The sequence below is a fragment of the Tachyglossus aculeatus genome, chromosome 1 (assembly GCF_015852505.1).
Source record: "Tachyglossus aculeatus isolate mTacAcu1 chromosome 1, mTacAcu1.pri, whole genome shotgun sequence".
NCBI lineage: Eukaryota > Metazoa > Chordata > Mammalia > Monotremata > Tachyglossidae > Tachyglossus > Tachyglossus aculeatus.
In genome coordinates, this window is record NC_052066.1 from 132,434,011 (window position 1) to 132,452,117 (window position 18,107).

General features: G+C 41.0%; 1 protein-coding gene across 2 annotated transcripts in view; it reads right to left on the reverse strand.

Moving 5' to 3' along the window:
- Positions 1 to 18,107, reverse strand: part of LOC119928180 (E3 SUMO-protein ligase ZNF451-like) — a 68,889-nt gene that overhangs the window by 16,062 nt on the left and 34,720 nt on the right. The window contains exons 9-12 of one of the 2 annotated variants that reach the window (XM_038746190.1): positions 12,269 to 13,866; positions 8,922 to 9,065; positions 2,617 to 2,747; positions 2,104 to 2,290 (exon numbers count right to left, since the gene is read on the reverse strand). In XM_038746190.1, the coding sequence (XP_038602118.1) occupies positions 2,104 to 2,290; positions 2,617 to 2,747; positions 8,922 to 9,065; positions 12,269 to 13,866 (2,060 nt within the window). Of the gene's footprint in view, positions 1 to 2,103; positions 2,291 to 2,616; positions 2,748 to 7,516; positions 7,644 to 8,921; positions 9,066 to 12,268; positions 13,867 to 18,107 lie in introns of those variants that run through there. The other variant, XR_005451055.1, reaches the window with a different exon arrangement.

Genomic DNA, 18,107 nt, shown 5'->3' on the forward strand with positions numbered 1-18,107 from the left:
ATCCAGACTGGGGACCTTAAGGTACTATGATGGTACTAGGTACCAAGTACTAGGTGTCTCTTCTCTGTGCCTCAGTTACCACATCTGTAATGGGATTAAAACTGTGAGCCCTATGTGGGATAGGGGTTGTGTCCAATTCATTTACCTCGAACCTACACCACTGTTTCGTACAGTGCCTGGTGCATAGTGCTTAACAAATAACATTAAAAAAAAATTCAATCCCCATGACACTCCCCCCTTCCTTCCTCCCTCCCTTACTTTCTTTTAAGAAAGAAAGAAGGAAAAAAGAAAAGAAGGAAAGGAAACAAGGAAAGGAGTAAAGGAAAGAAGGAAAGGAAAAGAGCAAAGGAAAGAAGGAAAGGAAAGGAGCAAAGGAAAGAAGGAAACGAAAGGAGCAAAGGAAAGAAGGAAAGGAACAAAGGAAAGAAGGAAAGGAGCAAAGGAAAGAAGGAAAGGAAAGAAGGAAAGGAAGAAAGAAGGGGTATCATGGTGGTGGAGCTTTTTTTTTAAATGGTATTTGTTAAGCACTATATGCTGGACACTGTTCTAAGCACTGGGGTAAATACAAGCTAATCAGATTGGACACAGTCCATGTCCCACAGTATGGCTCACAGTCTTAATCCCCATTTTTCAGATGAGGTAACAAGCACAGAGAAGTTACTTGCCCAAGGTCACACAGCAGACAAGTGACAGAGCTATGATTAGAACCCAGGTCCTTCTGATCCCAGGCCCATGCTCTATCATCATCATCAATCATATTTATTGAGCGCTTACTATGTGCAGAGCACTGTACTAAGCGCTTGGGAAGTACAAATTGGCAACATATAGAGACAGTCCCTACCCAACAGTGGGCTCACTATCCACTAGGCCAGGCTGCTTCTCATGAGTACAAAATAAAAATGGATGTGTCCCAAGGTTTTTCGTATGCCAAATACATTTACTTTCAGAAAAAGAGCAACTAGTACCAACTTTTAAGCTTCAGACAGTGTGGATAGTTTAAAAACTGTTAACTATCCTTGGATTAGCTTCAAATACCTATTCTTCTTTCCTTTTCTTCCTGAACTGTACTAGGATAAAAGGTCTTTTTTAAAAAAATGAGAAAAATTTGGAACATTCAACCTGAATCACTGGAGGCAGGGTAATCTAGTAGAAAGAGCCTGGGTCTGTGGATCAGGAGACCAGGATGCTAATACTAAGTTCTACCATTGGCCAGCTTGGGCTTGTGGGGTGGGAGGGGGGAAGGAGAAGGAACAAAAAATAAATAATAATTAAAAAAAAAAATCACTTCGTGACTCAGTTTCCCCAACTGTTAAAAAGGGGGATATTACTACTTCCTTCTCCCTTCCTTATTGGGATGTTAGGTGATTAACATGAGGTAACTTCTGTGAAAGAGCTTTGGAAAAATAAAAGTATTGTACAGATTTGGTGTACTGTTGACAACCTCTGATTTTCAACATCAGTGTTACTTTAGGGAAGAAAACTATAGTCATTTTAAAGAAACACTGATGTTGCAAATCAGAGGTTGTCAACAGTACACCAAATTTGTACAATAGTACAAATTCAATAGTACTTTAGGGACGAAAACTATAGTTATTTCAAAGAACTATTCGTTCATAAGACTATTACTGGGTACAATTTTAACTTTCAAGCAGAACTACAAATATTTAAATCAAGAAAATCCAATTAACTTTTTATTTCCAAAATACGAACCTGGCCCGTGACAAGTTATAGTAGCATATATGGGGGAAAGGGCTTCAGTCACTGTAAAGGCTTTGGCAACACGGCAGTTTCCTAAACAAAACTCTCCTTAAGGGCAGGAATTGTGTCTACCAAACTCTACTGTACTCTCCCAAGCACTTAGTACAATGCTCTCCATAAAGAAAGTATTCAGTAAATACCACTGACTGACTGTGCTCGATCAAGGGAAAAATTAACATGAATAGGGATACCAAACCCAGATTCAAGAAACTGATCCTTTCTCTATATTACCAATGACCATGTAAGGAAAAGAAAAGGAGAATTTGTAGCTGTCAGCCTTTTATTTGTTCCTCAATATTGATGCCTCTTTCTTTGACTTTCTGAACTCATTGTCACCCAGCATACCTTTGGTTGTATCAGAAATGCTGTTTAGTAAGGCCCACATCATGTCCCCCTCTACGTGATGAGGGTTGAGGATGTGAGCTGGCCTTTGAGTCTTCTTGAATTGATTCTCCAGCTCCAGAAAGCCTTTATCTCCTGAAAGAATGGTAAAAGGAATCTGCTTGGGTAGCTGTTCATCTAGGCGGCCGGCCTGAGTGGAAAGAGCATAGAGAGTACCGTAAACTTGGTATTAGCTCCAGTGCCAGCTACTTCTGCTACATAAACCTCCTCCACCAATGAAATATGTGCATGTTTTTCTGCTAATATTCTGAGGCTAGAACAAGGCCTCTATACTTGAAGCTTTTTTAATTTTTTTTTCCCTTTATAAATAAGAGAGTCTTCTGCCTGAATTCTTGAGGCAAAAACACATCTCTAAATTCAAAATCTCAAGTGACAGTTAATCAGGCAGCAGCACTCCTTTCACTGGTTGCAATGGGTTGGGGGCCAAAAAAAGATTTCAACAAAGTGAGGACTCACATGCATACAGATGGCAAAGTCAGCAGCATCTTTTCTTTTACTGCAGCGTGGGTGAAGGAAGAAGCATCCAATCTTATTAATGTAATTAAAGATCTTGCAGTTCACTGGAGGTTTCCAATTGGTGCCTCCCCCTTATAAGTTAAAATGAATGAAGAGTAAACAAATGAGGAGGCAGGCAAAAGAAGAAGAAAAATAATGATTTTAAAAGAAACTAACACTTTGAATTCTAAAAAAGAAATATATTACGGGGGATATCTACTAGCGAAACACAACTAAATCCATCCCTTTTCCATTTTCGTTTAAATTATGACTGCTTTTCTATAGCTGGAGAGATTAAGTTCCCTGATTATTTCATTAAGCATAAACTAAATAATTTTAATTAAAAACCTGTCTGCAAATCAATTCAATCTGACAATGACCACTGTTAAATTCCCATGTGCTTATTACTACTAAACACGCCTTTAAAATATGCAAAGATCATTTACTCAAAATGGACACACGCCTCCCACCATCTTCTGGAGTCTTATCTTGAGTCAATTTCCCAGTTTTCATATTGTTTGAGCTCTGGTTCTTCTACCATGATTTACCCGCTAGGTCCCATGCAGGTATATAAAAATGTATGGAAAAATTTATTTTATCCTTCAGAATTGTAGTCTATTCCATCAGGTTATGAACTCCTTGAATGCTAGGATCATGTCTATTAATGCTATTGAACTCTCCCATGTGCTTAGTATTCATTCATTCATTCATTCATTCAATCGTATTTATTAAGCACTTACTGTGTGCAAAGCACTGTAACAAGCACTTGGGAAGAGTACAATAGACACATTCTCTGCCCACAACGATCTTATAGTCTAGAAGGGGAGACTGACATTAATATAGATTACAGATAAGCACACAAGTGCGGTGGGACTGCGGGGGAGAGGGATGAATAAAGAGAGCAAGTCATGGCAATACAGAAAGGAGTGGGAGAAGAGGAAAAGAGGGCTTAGTCATGTAAGGCCTCCAGAGGAGATGTGCCTTCAGTATGGCTTTGAAGGTAGGACGAGTAATTGTAGAATTTGAGGAAGTAGGGCATTCCAGCCCAGAGGCAGGACATGTGCAAGGGGTTGGCGGAGAGTTAGACAGATCGGGGTACAGTGAGAAGGTTAACATTAGAGAAGCCAGGTGTGAGGGCTTGGTTGTAGTAGAAGGGTGGTGAGGTAAGACGGGGCAAGGTGATTGAATGCTTTAAAGTACTCAATAGGCACCTAGTAAAACACTTTTCTTTGGTTCCCGGGAACTTTTAAGTTCATAATTTATTAATTCCACCCATGATGGTTACTTCTTAAATTTCCTCTCTATCCCTTTTCACTCACTCATTGTATACGACCCAGATCCCACAACCAGGAGTGAACACAAGTCAGACGGTGAGTGAAGGACAATTTTCTGGACCACTATAAAATTTTGTTAAATTAGTAACCACTAAATAATAGCTTGGAGAGCAACTGGTTGACACTGGTTTCAGTTTAGAGAATAACTAAGAAGTCTTTCTCCTCATGCTGCAGCATTACATTTACTCGATTTATATTTAGAGACACTCATCCTCTTGGATCTAAAAATGAACCAAATGACATGGATGATCATTTCCTTCAAGATTAGTTTCCCCCAAATTAAGCTTGATGTTTGTCGTTTGATTTAGGGTGATTCTGTACTTTTCTTCCTGCAAAAACTTCCAAGAGATGTGTATTTTCATGCCCAAGTCTAGCTTGAAATACAACCAAACCGTGGGCATTCAGTAACACTGGTCCCAAATACAAGTGGTTTTTTTTTTCAAAGTTTTCTCAACCACAACCCCCAAGGGATTTCTCTTCAGCCACTGAGATACTGGTAATTCAAGATATAAGGAGACCAAGAGAAATAAACAGTGAGTTTATTTAAACAATATATGACTGATTCAGAAGTTTCAGCCTCATTTTAATAAGGTAAAGCCACTGGCCTAAAAGAAATCAAATGGCTAATGTCAGCACCTCAGTTGAACACTAAGCTAATGACAGATTAATCAACAATCCAATTGGGAAAGAGGGTGTGAGATCACACCAACGTTTTAACAAATATACAACTTCAGAGTGTCAACCGAGTTCACCCCACAGAAGTCCTCCACGCTGCATTTTGAGAATGGAATCCCGATGAAGACTAGCACCAAAGCTAATCTGTGACAGGCAAATTAAGAAAACTTTCCCATCTTCTGAAGCACTGTGCCACTCCTCACCAAACCCCATATGTGCCAAGGAAGTGGACTGGCTTTCATCTATCCAATGTGCCTGATGGATATTGAGGCTACAGCTGACAATCAACTAATTGTATTACTTCCTGCGTGCACAGCACTGTAATAATAACAATAATGATGGCATTTATTAAGTGCTTACAATGTGCAAAGCACTGTTCTAAGCACTGGGGAGGTTACAAGGTGATCAGATTGTCCTATGGAGGGCACACAGTCTTAATCCCCATTTTACAGATGAGGTACTGAGGCACAGAGAAGTTAAGTGACTTGCCCAAAGTCACATAGCTGATGATTGGTGGAGCCGGGGTTTGAGCCCAGGACCTCTGACTCCAAAGCCCGTGCTTTCCACTGAGCCACGCTGCTCCACTGTACTAAGCACTTGGGAGAGTACAGAGTAGGCAGACCTGTTGCCTGCCCCAACAAGCTTACAGTTGATATTCCTGACACCCAATTGTTTTATGTGGAGGGGGTGGTGGTGGGGCAGTCCTTCATCTTTATTTACCTTAGTGGTAATGGAATTTAAGCACTGGAAACGGACAACAGAAGCTACTGCCTGCTCATGAGGTGCTTACAATATACCCGAGTCAGACTATACTTCATCCCAACCTTAATCCCTCAACCTAGATTTCTTTCTTTCTTTCTTTTTTTTTAAAGAACTGGGTTTTCGTAAGTTCATTTTTTTTGTAAAGGTGTTGTCAACTGAGCATTCATCTAGAGCTTGTCTTGTCTTCAGTGATTACTGGAAAATTTTTTTTGGTCACGGCATTGGCGGGATGGTACTTTGCCAGCCTCCTCTATCTAGGTTTTTTCCTCTCCTATTGTTCGCTAACACCACTCTGCATGTTAAGTTTTTTCACCTTAGATTCAGCCTGTTCCTACAGGAAAAAAGAGTCCTGTGTTGATTTATTATTGCTCTAATTATTTGACACTTGTTATAGATGTTTCCAGAGTTCCAGGTCATCATTTATATTGTCAATTACTGGCATAAAACTACAACGGAAACAAGCGTCATAGTTCACCATAACATGGCAATCAATAAAAGGGTAGAAGTTTGTCACTCCACTAACTTCAGGCCAGAGACAACTGATTGAAGAAATGTGGCAGATCAATACAGAGGGTGGCCTCTTAATGGCCTATCACTTTATCCAAATGAGATGCTTCACTAAGGTGACAAGTAAAATCTTAGGCTTCAGCTACATTAGAACTGGACAATGTGTTTTCAGTCCTCAAATCCAACTGAATGACAATGGAAAAGTGAACTAATGAGATAAATCCTTATATCTTAAAGGCTCAACTATAAACAAGTGCAGGGTGATAAATGTATATTTCAATCACACTTATTTAGTGCTTATTGTATGCAAAGCACTGCACTAGACACTTGGGAGAGTACAATAACAGATTTAGTAGACATGCTCCCTGTCCACAGGGAGCAACATGGTCTAATGGATAGAGCAGGGATCTGGCAGTTGGAAGGCCCTGAGTTCTAATCCCAGCTTCACCACTTGCCTGCTGTGTGATCTTGGGCAAGTCACTTAATTTCTCTGGGCCTCAGTTACCTCATCTGTAAAATGGGGATTAAGAATGTGAGCCCCATATGATACGGACTGTGTCCTACTTGATTAGCTTGTTTCTAGCCCAGCGTTTAGTACCGTGCCTGGCACAGAGTAAGTTCTTAAATACTTTTTAAAAAAAAAATAACTTATTTTTCAAGTTCAGTGAAATTTTTATGAGTGTGACTGATAAAAAGCCCTTAATATTCTTGAAGTTATTAATCATGCATAGATGTTCTCCATATCCTCAAAGGACTAATTTATCCTGCATTTATCAGGTGCGCACGATATGCAGAGTGATGTACTAAGCGTTTGGGAGCGTGCGATATGACAACTAGCAGAAACATCCCCTGTCCTCAGTGAGCCTACTGTCTAGTGTCTGGATCAGTGTTTAATTTACAAATTGGTAATGCAGTCATAATTCATCAGGACTTGCTGAATTTGCCCGTTCTATTCACTGGGAAAATACTCCCCCGCCAAAAAAGCTTTTATTTTTTATTTTCCCACCCAAGGCATTCATCTTCCCACGCGTCCGGAGCAGACTGTGAACCCGTTGCTTGGTAGGGACTGTCTCTATATGTTGCCGACTTGTACTTCCCAAGCGCTTAGTACAGTGCTCTGCACACAGTAAGCGCTCAATAAATACGATTGAATGAATGAATAAATGAATGAATGAACTAAACAGAAATTGGGCTTAAGTGAAAGTAGGAAATTTTGGTTGGGCATGGGAACTTTCGGGCAATGCTTCACTGGTATCAGCTACCAAGACAGGTTATGTCAATTCCCAAAATATTAAATGGAATCCCCAGAACACCTGAGTTCTTTGTCAAAGCAAACTTAAAGAGAAAAACAGTGTTGGTTTACTAAGTTCTAGTAACAGTAATGTTCTACATTATGAAACCAAAAACTTCTCCCGCACGAATGCCTGGAGCAATATTTCTCAAGATCAAATCCATCATAAAGGATCCAAGCTTCCTGCCCATCTACCCCTGAGACAGTAATAAAAGGGGTTAGCTGCAGATTTTCCAGGGTATTTATTTTAAGGTTACTTTCCAGAGCCCTGTGGTTCCTGCTAATTCCATACCTGTTCGGAACTGGAATTACGCATCTTTGCCATCTCTTCGTCTCAAATTCTCCCTCCCACTTGCTAGGTGAGAGGAAGCTGGACTGAGGACCTTACACGCTAGCATAGCCAGAAGCAACATGGTCTACTGGAAAAAGAGCACAAGCCTGGGAGTCAGAAGATGTGAGTTCTAATCTCGGATCTGCCACTTGCCTGCTGTGGGAGTTTAGGCAACTTACATCTTCTCCATGCTTCGATTTCCTCATTTGTAAAATGTGGATTCAATGCTTGATCTTCTTTCTACTTAGACCGTGAGCTCTGTGAGGGCAGGGGGATTGTGTCCATCCCAACTATCTTGTATCTACCCCAGTGTTTAGTGCATAGAATGTGCTTAAATACCACAATTATTACTAGCAAGCTCTAGTAAATATTGATTTATTTGGCCATGCTTTGCTCCATCTCTTCCACCATACCCCAGCTCACTCACTTTGTTCCTCTCAAACCAACCTACTTACTGTGCTCCATTCTTGTCTCTTTCACCACCAACCTCTTGCTCACGCCTTCCCTCCTTCCTGGATCTCCCTCCCACTTCATATCAGGCAGACTACTACTCTAATAACAATAATAATAATAACAATAATGATCTTCAAAATGCACCTCCTTCAGGAGATCTTCCATGTTTAATCTCTCAGCTTCTCACCCTAATTCCCTCTTAGTACCACTTTAATCCTTCCCTATCACTTAAGCGCTTGGATTACACCCCCATATTTCCACCCCCTTAGCTCTATAAGAAGCACAGTTTAGTGGGCCTGGGAGTCAGAGGACCTGGATTCTAATTCCAGTTATGCCACTGGTCTGCTGTGTGACCTTAGGCAAGTCATTTCACTTTGCTGTGCCGCAGTTCCCTTATCTGTAAAATGGGGATTGAAACTGTGAGCCCCATGTCGGACAGGGACTGTGCCCAACCCAATATGCTTGTAACCACCCCAGCGATTAGTACAGTGCCTGGCACACAGTAAGCGCTTAACAAATACCACAGTTATTATTATTATACCCTTTAAACTGTTTCTGCCCTCACTTGCAATTTTAGGGTCTATCTCCCTGCTAGATTGTAAGCTCTTTCCGGACAATGTTCACATCTATTAACTCTACTGTATTCTCTCAAATGCTTATTATAGTGCTTGACCAGAAGTAATGCTCAATAAATACTATTTTTGATTTTTTAAGTTTGAAAGTTCCTAGATATTTTTAATTCACTTGCGCTTGCTGATAAACTGCATTCATGATTTAAAACAAAAGCCTACAATAGTTCTGGATGGTTCAAAAGCACCTCCGTTTTAAAAAAAATATTAATTTAAAAGGGGATTCATGAAGTGGAACTCTAAATATTCTTAAACAGCCTGATATTTTTCTTGGCATCCGTTACCTTGAAAGCCCCAGATATACGTTCCTTGATTAAGATGTCCTGGCAGATGACCAAAGAAGTTTGACCAGTTATCAAAATCCACAAAGACTATGTGAGTCATGGTCCTTAAGTACTCCAGGTCAGGTAGTTCAATATTCTCTTCCGCTGGTAAAAAGAAACCCAAGTTCTCATGTTAGCTCTTCATTTAGCATAAATTTCACTGCAACCTCTTCACCAAACTACATTTTCACATCCCAGTCGCCCACTTCTTGGCATGTTTCCAGATTTCCCAGGAAATGTCAAGAAAACTGAAAAAACTAAGAGGATATAAATTATCCTGTATTTGTCAACATGTACTTTTTCTCTTCTCTCCCTGAAATTCAGGGAAATCAGAATGTGCACCAAGAATTTAAACACTCCATAGGGTTTAGAACTCAAGTCGGGAAGGATGGAAGCTTCATCCTGACCTGTCTTCTACCATCTTCGCATGAAAGACAGAAGCACGTGCAGCAAGCCTTTGGCATCTCCCCAATCCTTACCAGACCGACATATTAGCTCCCCTTCATTCAACCTACAGCCTCCATCCCAACTTGCCTCGCACTCACCACCCCAGAAGAAAAATCAGAAGTTGCCCCTGCACAAGAGGCCTCCACAAACCTATAATCTTGGGAATGCTAAGTGGATGCTGTAGCTGTTACTATGACTAGCATTACTGGACTGAGTCGCGAGAAGCCTACCACTGTTTCTTTTTATTTTGTGTCCTTGTCTTTTATGTTACTTTAGTGCTTTGTTTCAACTTTCTTAATGTGTCTGTCTCCAGTCACATACTTATACTCCAGTCCTTATACTCTTAAACCCTGAGCACTTTGACAGCCAGGAACCATTCTAATTCTCACTTGTGTAATTTTTCCCAGCACTTAGTACGGTGCCTAAGTATAGTCAGTGCCTAATACCATCACTACATATTCATTTAATGATAAAAAATGAACTTCTAAAAGATTAAACACACTAAAGGTCACATTTGAGATGTAAATTCCCAAGCCTATACAACTGACAACCTGAGCTTGCTAAGAAGAAAATTCCTATTCAAGGTTCCTTTGGGAATGCCCTTAAACTATTCTACTCTAAAATGAAGACTCTCAATCTGCAATATTTTCCAAGTTTACTGTACTATTATTCTGACTACTTTATATCATATGAAGACATAGAAAGAAATCCATGTTCCTGAAACATTTCCCAGAATGGGTGCATGGAGACTGACTTTAATGGCCACTTTTAAAATCAGAAGCCCAGCTTTTAAAACCAGAATCCTAGGGGACCCAGAAATCCACATCCAAGTTAGGGAATCTCTTGGGGTTCTATGTTATGTACCCCAAGACAGCCCCAGTAGTTTGCTGCCACCATCATCCCGTGACTCTGATTTGGAATCCCCAAACCTCCTGAGAAGTATTTGGAATTCAGCTCCCAATCCTGTGCCCTAAAAGCTGGCTGCTGAGGCTAGGAGGAATAGCAAGTGCCTCATTTTCTCCAATACTGCTGGTTCCACACACGCAGTTCATTTTGACACACTCTTTGGTAAGAAACAGAATAAAAGCACCCAGTTTAATAATGGGTTCAACAGTAACATACACCTATGTCTTTCCCAGGCACTGCAAAACATTGCCACAGAACAATACAGTATATTAGTACAAGCAATCGAATTAGATCCAGAACCATCCATCTAATCCATCTCTGATACTTGTTCCTAACAAAGGTCTGAAGCCATTGTTACACTTTTGTGGCAAACTGTACATAGTCCTTCCCCTGGTATTTCAGCTTTCTTGAAAAAATCAGCTTCCCTCACCCTTTTCCTTCAAATAATTATCAGGAATTCTCCTCTCTGGGATTTTCCCCCACTCTCCCACTTCCCTCCTCCTTGTCCAAATCCTCCCCCATAACTAAGTTCTCCCCAGGTCAGTGACTGACAGCCACGTGGCTTGGCAAGAAAGAACAAGGGCCTGAGAATCAGAGGATATGAGTTCTCTTCCCGGCTCCACCATTTGCCTGCAATGTTACCTAAAGTCACAATTTCTCAATACCACAGTTTCCTCATCTATAAAACGTTCTTCCTCCCGTTAGACTGTAAGCCACAAGTGGGGCAAGGACTATATTTAGTCCTTACTAAGCATTCAGTACAGTTTTTAGCGCATAGTAAACACTTAATAAATGTAATTATTACTACTACCACTATGCAAAAGAACTTTCCCTTTAGGGACAGATTGGAGGAGTAACTTACTATGTTGGGGACTAGCCTAGTTTAGGCTGTCACAGAGCTATCTTAACTGGTCATGTCATTTTTAAAAAATCACTAGGCAAAACATATGAGAGGAAACATCCTTAAGTTTTAGTGCCTAAGTCAGTGAATTTTTTTTGTGTAACAGCTTTGGCTGGTGGATTTTTAGCATCTTCAGTGAGTAGCCAAACATCTGCCTCACTTTTTCAAACCATTCTGTCTGGTTCCAGCGTCCTTATTTTAGCACGCCAAAAGTTTCCCCTAAATTTGATAATAGGAGAAGCATCCTCTTAGAATCATAAACAGCTACATTCTAAAAAGGCCTTGGGAATGCCTCAGAGCTGGACAGAGAAGCCAAGGCACACAAGGTTTTTCTTTCATTAGAAAAATCAAAGGTCAGATTGTTCATTCCTTACCGCTCTAATGCTGTAGAGAGCTTACCAACCCCATAAAAGCACAAGATGACCCCTCAATATATTTTTTATGCCTTCCCCATGTCTTCTGAAAAGCCAGAAAGAAATGAGTGAAGGATGGAATCAGAAAATGCCTGTTAAGTTTTAGCCAACAATTGTGCTCAGCCTCCTCAAGCTTGATATCAGAATCAAACTGTGGTAAAGGAAATTTACGTATATCCATTAAAAACTACAACTTCATTTTATAGTCACAAACCTGCCCCCTCATATATACATATATAGGAATATTATATTACGTATATGCGTGTATATACATAATTGGAATCGTTGTCAGAAATTGGACCCAGCTGTCTCCTTCAATCTTATTAAATAAAACACAAAATAAGAATCTTATAACACATTTATAAATATTAACTTTATATAGACATTAAACAGCAGTATTAAAAAATATTACATACTATTCTGGATTAGACTGAGGTCAGGATTCTGCCTCCAACAGTGGCTTAAGTGACATCAACTGCAAGATTAGGGGTGTACTTCCTAGCAGCCTTAGCTTTTTCTTCAACACCACATTATGAACTTTTCACCTGTTACTATATCCAAAGCTTCTTTAAACCCACTGACACTTTCTGCCTTCACTATTACATAGGAACTAATTGCATATGCTTCCAACCTATGCATACCTATATTCTGATGGTCTCTATCATCCTCTGGTCCCATGTCCACATCTAATAGCTTACTGGAAGGAGCTTCTGATATTTTGGGATTGGCTGCTGACCGTTTCAGTTTCTTGTCTCGTGGAGCATCACCGGCTGTGAACCTGAATACATTCACTTTTGCAGATCCAAAATGGTCTAAACTAGGTTTCTGCAGAAAGCAGTGTTTGGTGTGAAAATGCTGCTGTGCACTTTCAGCATCACGGAAACTTTTGCTGCAGATCCCACACTTCACTAAAAAAAGTTCTTTAACTTCCTCTGCGTTGTGACCTCTGTGAAGATGGGCCTTCATATCTGCGACATTTTGTGCTGTTGCTTTACAAAGCTTGCAGTGAAACCACAGACGACCCTTGTCAAGCATGACTTGAAAACATCGACTATAATCTTCCTTTTTGTTCACTTTGCATCTGTAACTTTCCCGGCAGCCACAAGTTAACCTTTTTTCCACAGGCAGGAAATCATCCTCATTTTTAATGGAAATTTTATTTTGTTCAGACACAAACACATAATCAATGTTATGGAGATCCTCGTAATGATTCAAAAATTCTTCCTCCAAATCGAAGCTGAGGTCACAGAGCCCACAGCAGTATTTAATCCTTATTTCCTGTCCATGTTGGTCTTGGCAATGGCGATATAACGTTTCTAGCTTATGAAAACATTTTTTACAATGTCCACAGCTATACCTATGAAACCGATGGCTTTCTAGAGACCTGCAGTGCTGCTGAACCAACTCCTCGGAATCAAACATATCTTCACAGATCCGGCATTGCCATTTCCCTTGGGGAGGACTACTCGAGTGCTGGTTTAGATGAGAGATGGCCGAATTATTCCCCAGGGTCCTAGAAGACGATGGCAAAGGGTCATCTTCCAAAGTGTCATGCTCGTAAAAGAAACCATGTCCACTATGAAATTCGGTGGCATGAGTCATAATGCTCTCTCTGTTGCTCAGCTCTTTCTTGCACGTTCGACACCAGAGGAGAAAATTGCTCAAGTGTGCTCCTCCATGGAATCGGCTCATGTGCAGGCGGATAACACCCGGATCCTCAGAAAACTTCCCACATACAACACACTTGTAACACATAGTGTTGGCAGAGAAAATGTGCTTTTCTACTGCATCTTCAGTTAAAAACTTTAGATGGCATTCACAAAACCAGGCTTTTGTGGGTCTTTTCTTCTCCTGCTTGACACATGCTCCACCATCGCTGATCTTGCCTTCCAAACTCTTTTTCTTCTTTGGAGAGATGCTGCATTTCTGTTTCTCAGAAGGGTCTTTGGTAGGAATCAATCTCTTAAGTGATGAAAATTTTGAATGATCTAGTAGGAGATGCAAGTCAGAGGGAGAATGGTTGCTTTCATTAATGTGGCAGTACAGTAAGATAGATTCTTCCATCGAGGAAATAAGTTTGACATTGTGCCCTGAATTCTGTTTGTGCTGTTTTGCACTGCTTTCATCCACGTACAATTGGTTGCAATTTGGACAGTAGCCTCTTGCTTTGAATGTTTCCGCAACTTGAGAGATGCTCTTCTCTGCTATTGCAATGGGACCAGCATTCCGGCACTGGACTCTGCATGGGATACAAAGATACACTTTCACTCAACGTTCACAATTCCTGCATGCTTTGTGGCGGGGGGGGGGGGGGGGGGGGGGGGGGGGGGAGAGGGAGAGAGAGAGAGAGAGAGAGAGAGAGAGAGACACACACACACACACACACACGCAGCTGCCCTACGCTGTTCACATTCCTGGGCAGTCCCCATGCCTCCTACCTAACAGCATCCTCTTACAGGCTCTCTGGACGTACTCACTTGTTATTTCAGAGCTAAAAAGTTACCTGGTAATACTAAAGAGGGAAATATGCAAAATGAAGTGAGGAGCATGAATGTTGGCATGGGAGTGTTGGGGTGAACTCTGGTCTGGATACTCCTATTATCCTGGGATCACTAGTAGAATAACAATAACAACAATAATAACAAAAGCAAGCCTCTGCACACTTTAAGTGCTCAATAAACACCACTGATTAACTTTCTTAATGCTACCCATATACCTAATGCCTAAGTGCTGGAGTAGATGCAATAGCATCAGAATATGAGAAACAGCACGGCCTAGGCCTAGTTAAACGAACATGGACCTGGGAATTCAGAGGTCTTGGGTTCTAATTCTGGCTCCACCACCAGTCTTCTGCCTGACGTTGGGCAAGTCACTTCACTTGTGGGCCTTAGTTCCCTCATCTCCAAAATGGGGATTCAATACCTATTCTCCCTCCTACTTAGCTTGTGAGCCCCAGATGGGACCTGATTATCTTGCATCAACCCCAGTACCTAGTACAATGCTTGGCACATGCTAAGTGCTTAATAAATACCACAGTTATTATCAACATTACTAAAATAGACTGTCTCTGTCCCACCTGGGGCTCACAATCTAAAAGGGAGAATGTAGACTGTGATAATAATAATAATTATAATATTTGTTAAGCACTTATGTGCCAGACACTCTACTAAGCGTTGGGCTGGACACAAACAAATTGTGTTGGACACAATCCCTGTTCCACATGGGGCTCACAGTCTTAATCCCCATTTTATAGATGAGGTAACAGGCACAGAGAAGTGAAGTGACTTGCCCAAGGTCACACAGCAAAGTGGTAGGGCTGGGATTTGAACCCATGACCTTCTGATTCCCAACCCCTTGCTCTATCTACTATGCCACTATGCTTCACTAACTGTACGCTGTAAACTCATTGTGGGCAAGGAATGTGTCTATTATATTGTTATACTGCCCTCTCCCTAGCGCTTAGTACAGTGCTCTGCACAGTGAGCAGTCAATAAATATGATTGATTGACAGAGAACAGACTTTCCCCCCATTTTATAAATGAGGAAATTGAGGAAGAAGAAAGTTAAAATGAAAAACCAAGACCTCACTGGCCACTTCCATATATGGTAATTTTCCTTCTGGCAATAAGAAGTTAAAAGAAGCATAGAAAAAAAACAAATGAACAAAAAAAATCACAAAATGATTTTCCAAGATCAAAGAAAACACTAAATACCTGGCATCATCATCTAAGTGCTGAGCAACATAAGAGTTAGAAGATAGGGACTCTACTCCCACTTTCCCCACCTTTCCTGCCCTTGGTGAAATGCCAAACAATGATCCCTTCCAAGATGTTTTTGGCTATGTCGTTGGAAACTGGCTTTTGTGCCTGGGATTTGCTCTGACTCAGAAGTGCCTGGGTGATGAGGGGAGGGATCTCGAAGGGAAAGGTAGGGACTTGAAGGGTGGAAACTACAGGTCTTTCAAAATGGAGCTACCTCCTGGATAGCTTGCTGGACGACTAGTTTCTGACACCCAGAACCAGCCTGGGAAGGCTAAGGTAGGCCCAATCAGGGCAATATGCCCTATGAACAGCACAAATGTACAGTGTAGGATTTCTAGGGCAGGGAATTTCTTCTATAGATGCCCACTGGCACAGCTAAAAGGGGCATTTGTTTCAGCCTCGCTGCTCAATTGCTTCAAGGGGAAAAAAAAATGACACGAAAAACACACCATGGGGGATATAGCCCCTACAGCTCTCTGACCTGGGCTCCCAGCCCTTCTCATCCCAGGTCTCTGACAAGGACAGTTTCAATTAGGGCTGAAAAGTCCTTAAAAGGTGGATTTATGGCCTCTTAGCTCAAGGACGCCTGTACTTGCTCTGTCATCAGCAACTCTACTTGCATATCTCAAAGAACCTTCAAATTCTACATGTCTACAACAAAATTTCTCATCTTCCTTCCTAAATCTACTCCTTTACTGAGCTTTCCCATGTCCAATAGATAACATCACTCCCCTCCCTTCCCAGACGGAGGCCATCTTAGGGTCATCGAGACTCCCATCTTTTATCTCACACATCTGTTCTACTCCCAAATCTTAAGTAGTTAACAGTGCCTCACACATAGTGGGTACATAATAAAGCCATCACTACTACAATTACGCTACAATGAAGACAGTCCCTACTTCAAAAGAATGTTCAGATACAGGAGATATTACATAGGAAATTTTTTAAGCTCTTTCAAGAAGAAAATTCTGTAACTTCAAGGGAATGATACTGCTGCCTTGTGGCTTTTCAAAGGCTATAATTTGTGGTGAATGAGAAAGTAGGAAGTTTTAAACAGTCTTCAAAATAGCGCTAAAGAAACAGAAGTGATTAACCAGTCTTAACTTTAAATTTCATAAAAAGGTTGTTAGTGAGTAGAACCATGAAAAAAGGTTAACCATGCCACTTTTCCCCTGCTCTTAAATCTATCTGCATTGCTGGAGGATATAAATGCAAAGCCCCACTTCTGGAATTCAAAAGCAACTCCAGGATCCTCCAAACAGGAGACTAACAATAAGGTTTTTGGCAAAAGACAGATAAAGAAAGGCCATCTACTGCATACGACAGATTCTAACGCACAAAATCATTAGAGATATAAGGGACAGCTAACAACAGCTAGGAGAGAGCAACAGAGCAATATTCTCAAAAGGCTACATCTGGAGAAGTTAGACACATAAGACTGCAGGACACTTGATATTAACACTGACTCACATGGAGGCTGTTCAGACCTGGGGGCACAACCTTGGCAGGCTTGCTTAGCTCATTCCCCACATATGAAGACACCCACTTAATTCTTCCCCAACCATGAATTCTGTAATTGTAGTGTGTTATTTTTTCAGGGCGTAGGATGAGGAGCTAAAACATAAACCCTTCCAATCACTGTTGTCATGCCGTCCTTCCAGAATCAGACACTAAAATCAACTTTGTGCACTAGCTGGTTGCCTTCCTTGAGTTGCAGCTACCTTTAATAGTCCTGAACAGGTAATCTAACCTGCTTCTAGAGGCCAGGGTACAGGAGCCAGAGCCTCCTTTGGGAACCCACTCCCTTTCAGAACACCCTTCCTGACAGCTTGAGGTCACAGGTTAGGCCTGTTTGTTCCAATTGGGTCCTCAGAGGCAAGTGTCTAATTTTTTAAGCCTTTGGATTATGAAAAAAGGTTAATTATCAAAGAGGATAAAACACTCTATAGAAAAGGCACATCGGTTACTGCTAATATACGTGGGGGTAAAATGTGGATGGTCAAAACAACAAATACTATAGTATACCTGTAAATGAGATGTAGGCCCAAACATTACAAAGAAACACATCGGTATTAAAAATTGCTAACAGCCTCAAAACATAGAGGAAACGCAGTTCCCTAGGTTTCCATTTCCTTCAAACCAAGAAACACTGCAGCAAAGTCCCAGGCAGTGTGGCTCCATGGAAATAAAGGACAGGACAGTGTTCAAATATTATTGATTAAGAATTAGGAGACCTAAGTTCTAAATCCTGGCTCTGCCTCTTACCTGTTGGGGGACTTAGACAGATACCTTAACTTCCTTGTGCTTTAATCTCCTCCTCTCTAAAATGAGGATAAAAATAACTGCTCTCCTCCCTCTTAGACCAGTACATTGTTCAATTTGATCGTATTATATCTAGCACAGGGTTTGCCACGTAATAAGCGCTTAGTAAACAGCATTATTATAGGACATGTTTTCACTTTCTCATTCTCACTCACAGAATGCTTTTGAGGGATTAAGGAACTTTCTTCTCACAAAACGCATCCTCATGGGTACAGGGGGATGTGGCATCCGAAGAAGCAGTTTGGCACATGTCCGTAGCATTAGTCAAGGTGCGAATACTACGTGCAAGTTCTCGGGAATGTGCAGTTTTTATATGTGAAGTTACAGAAGAACAACTGACTTTATCATGCCTCACAGAGTAGGAAAACAACAATGAATTTGGTACAGGTTAATATCA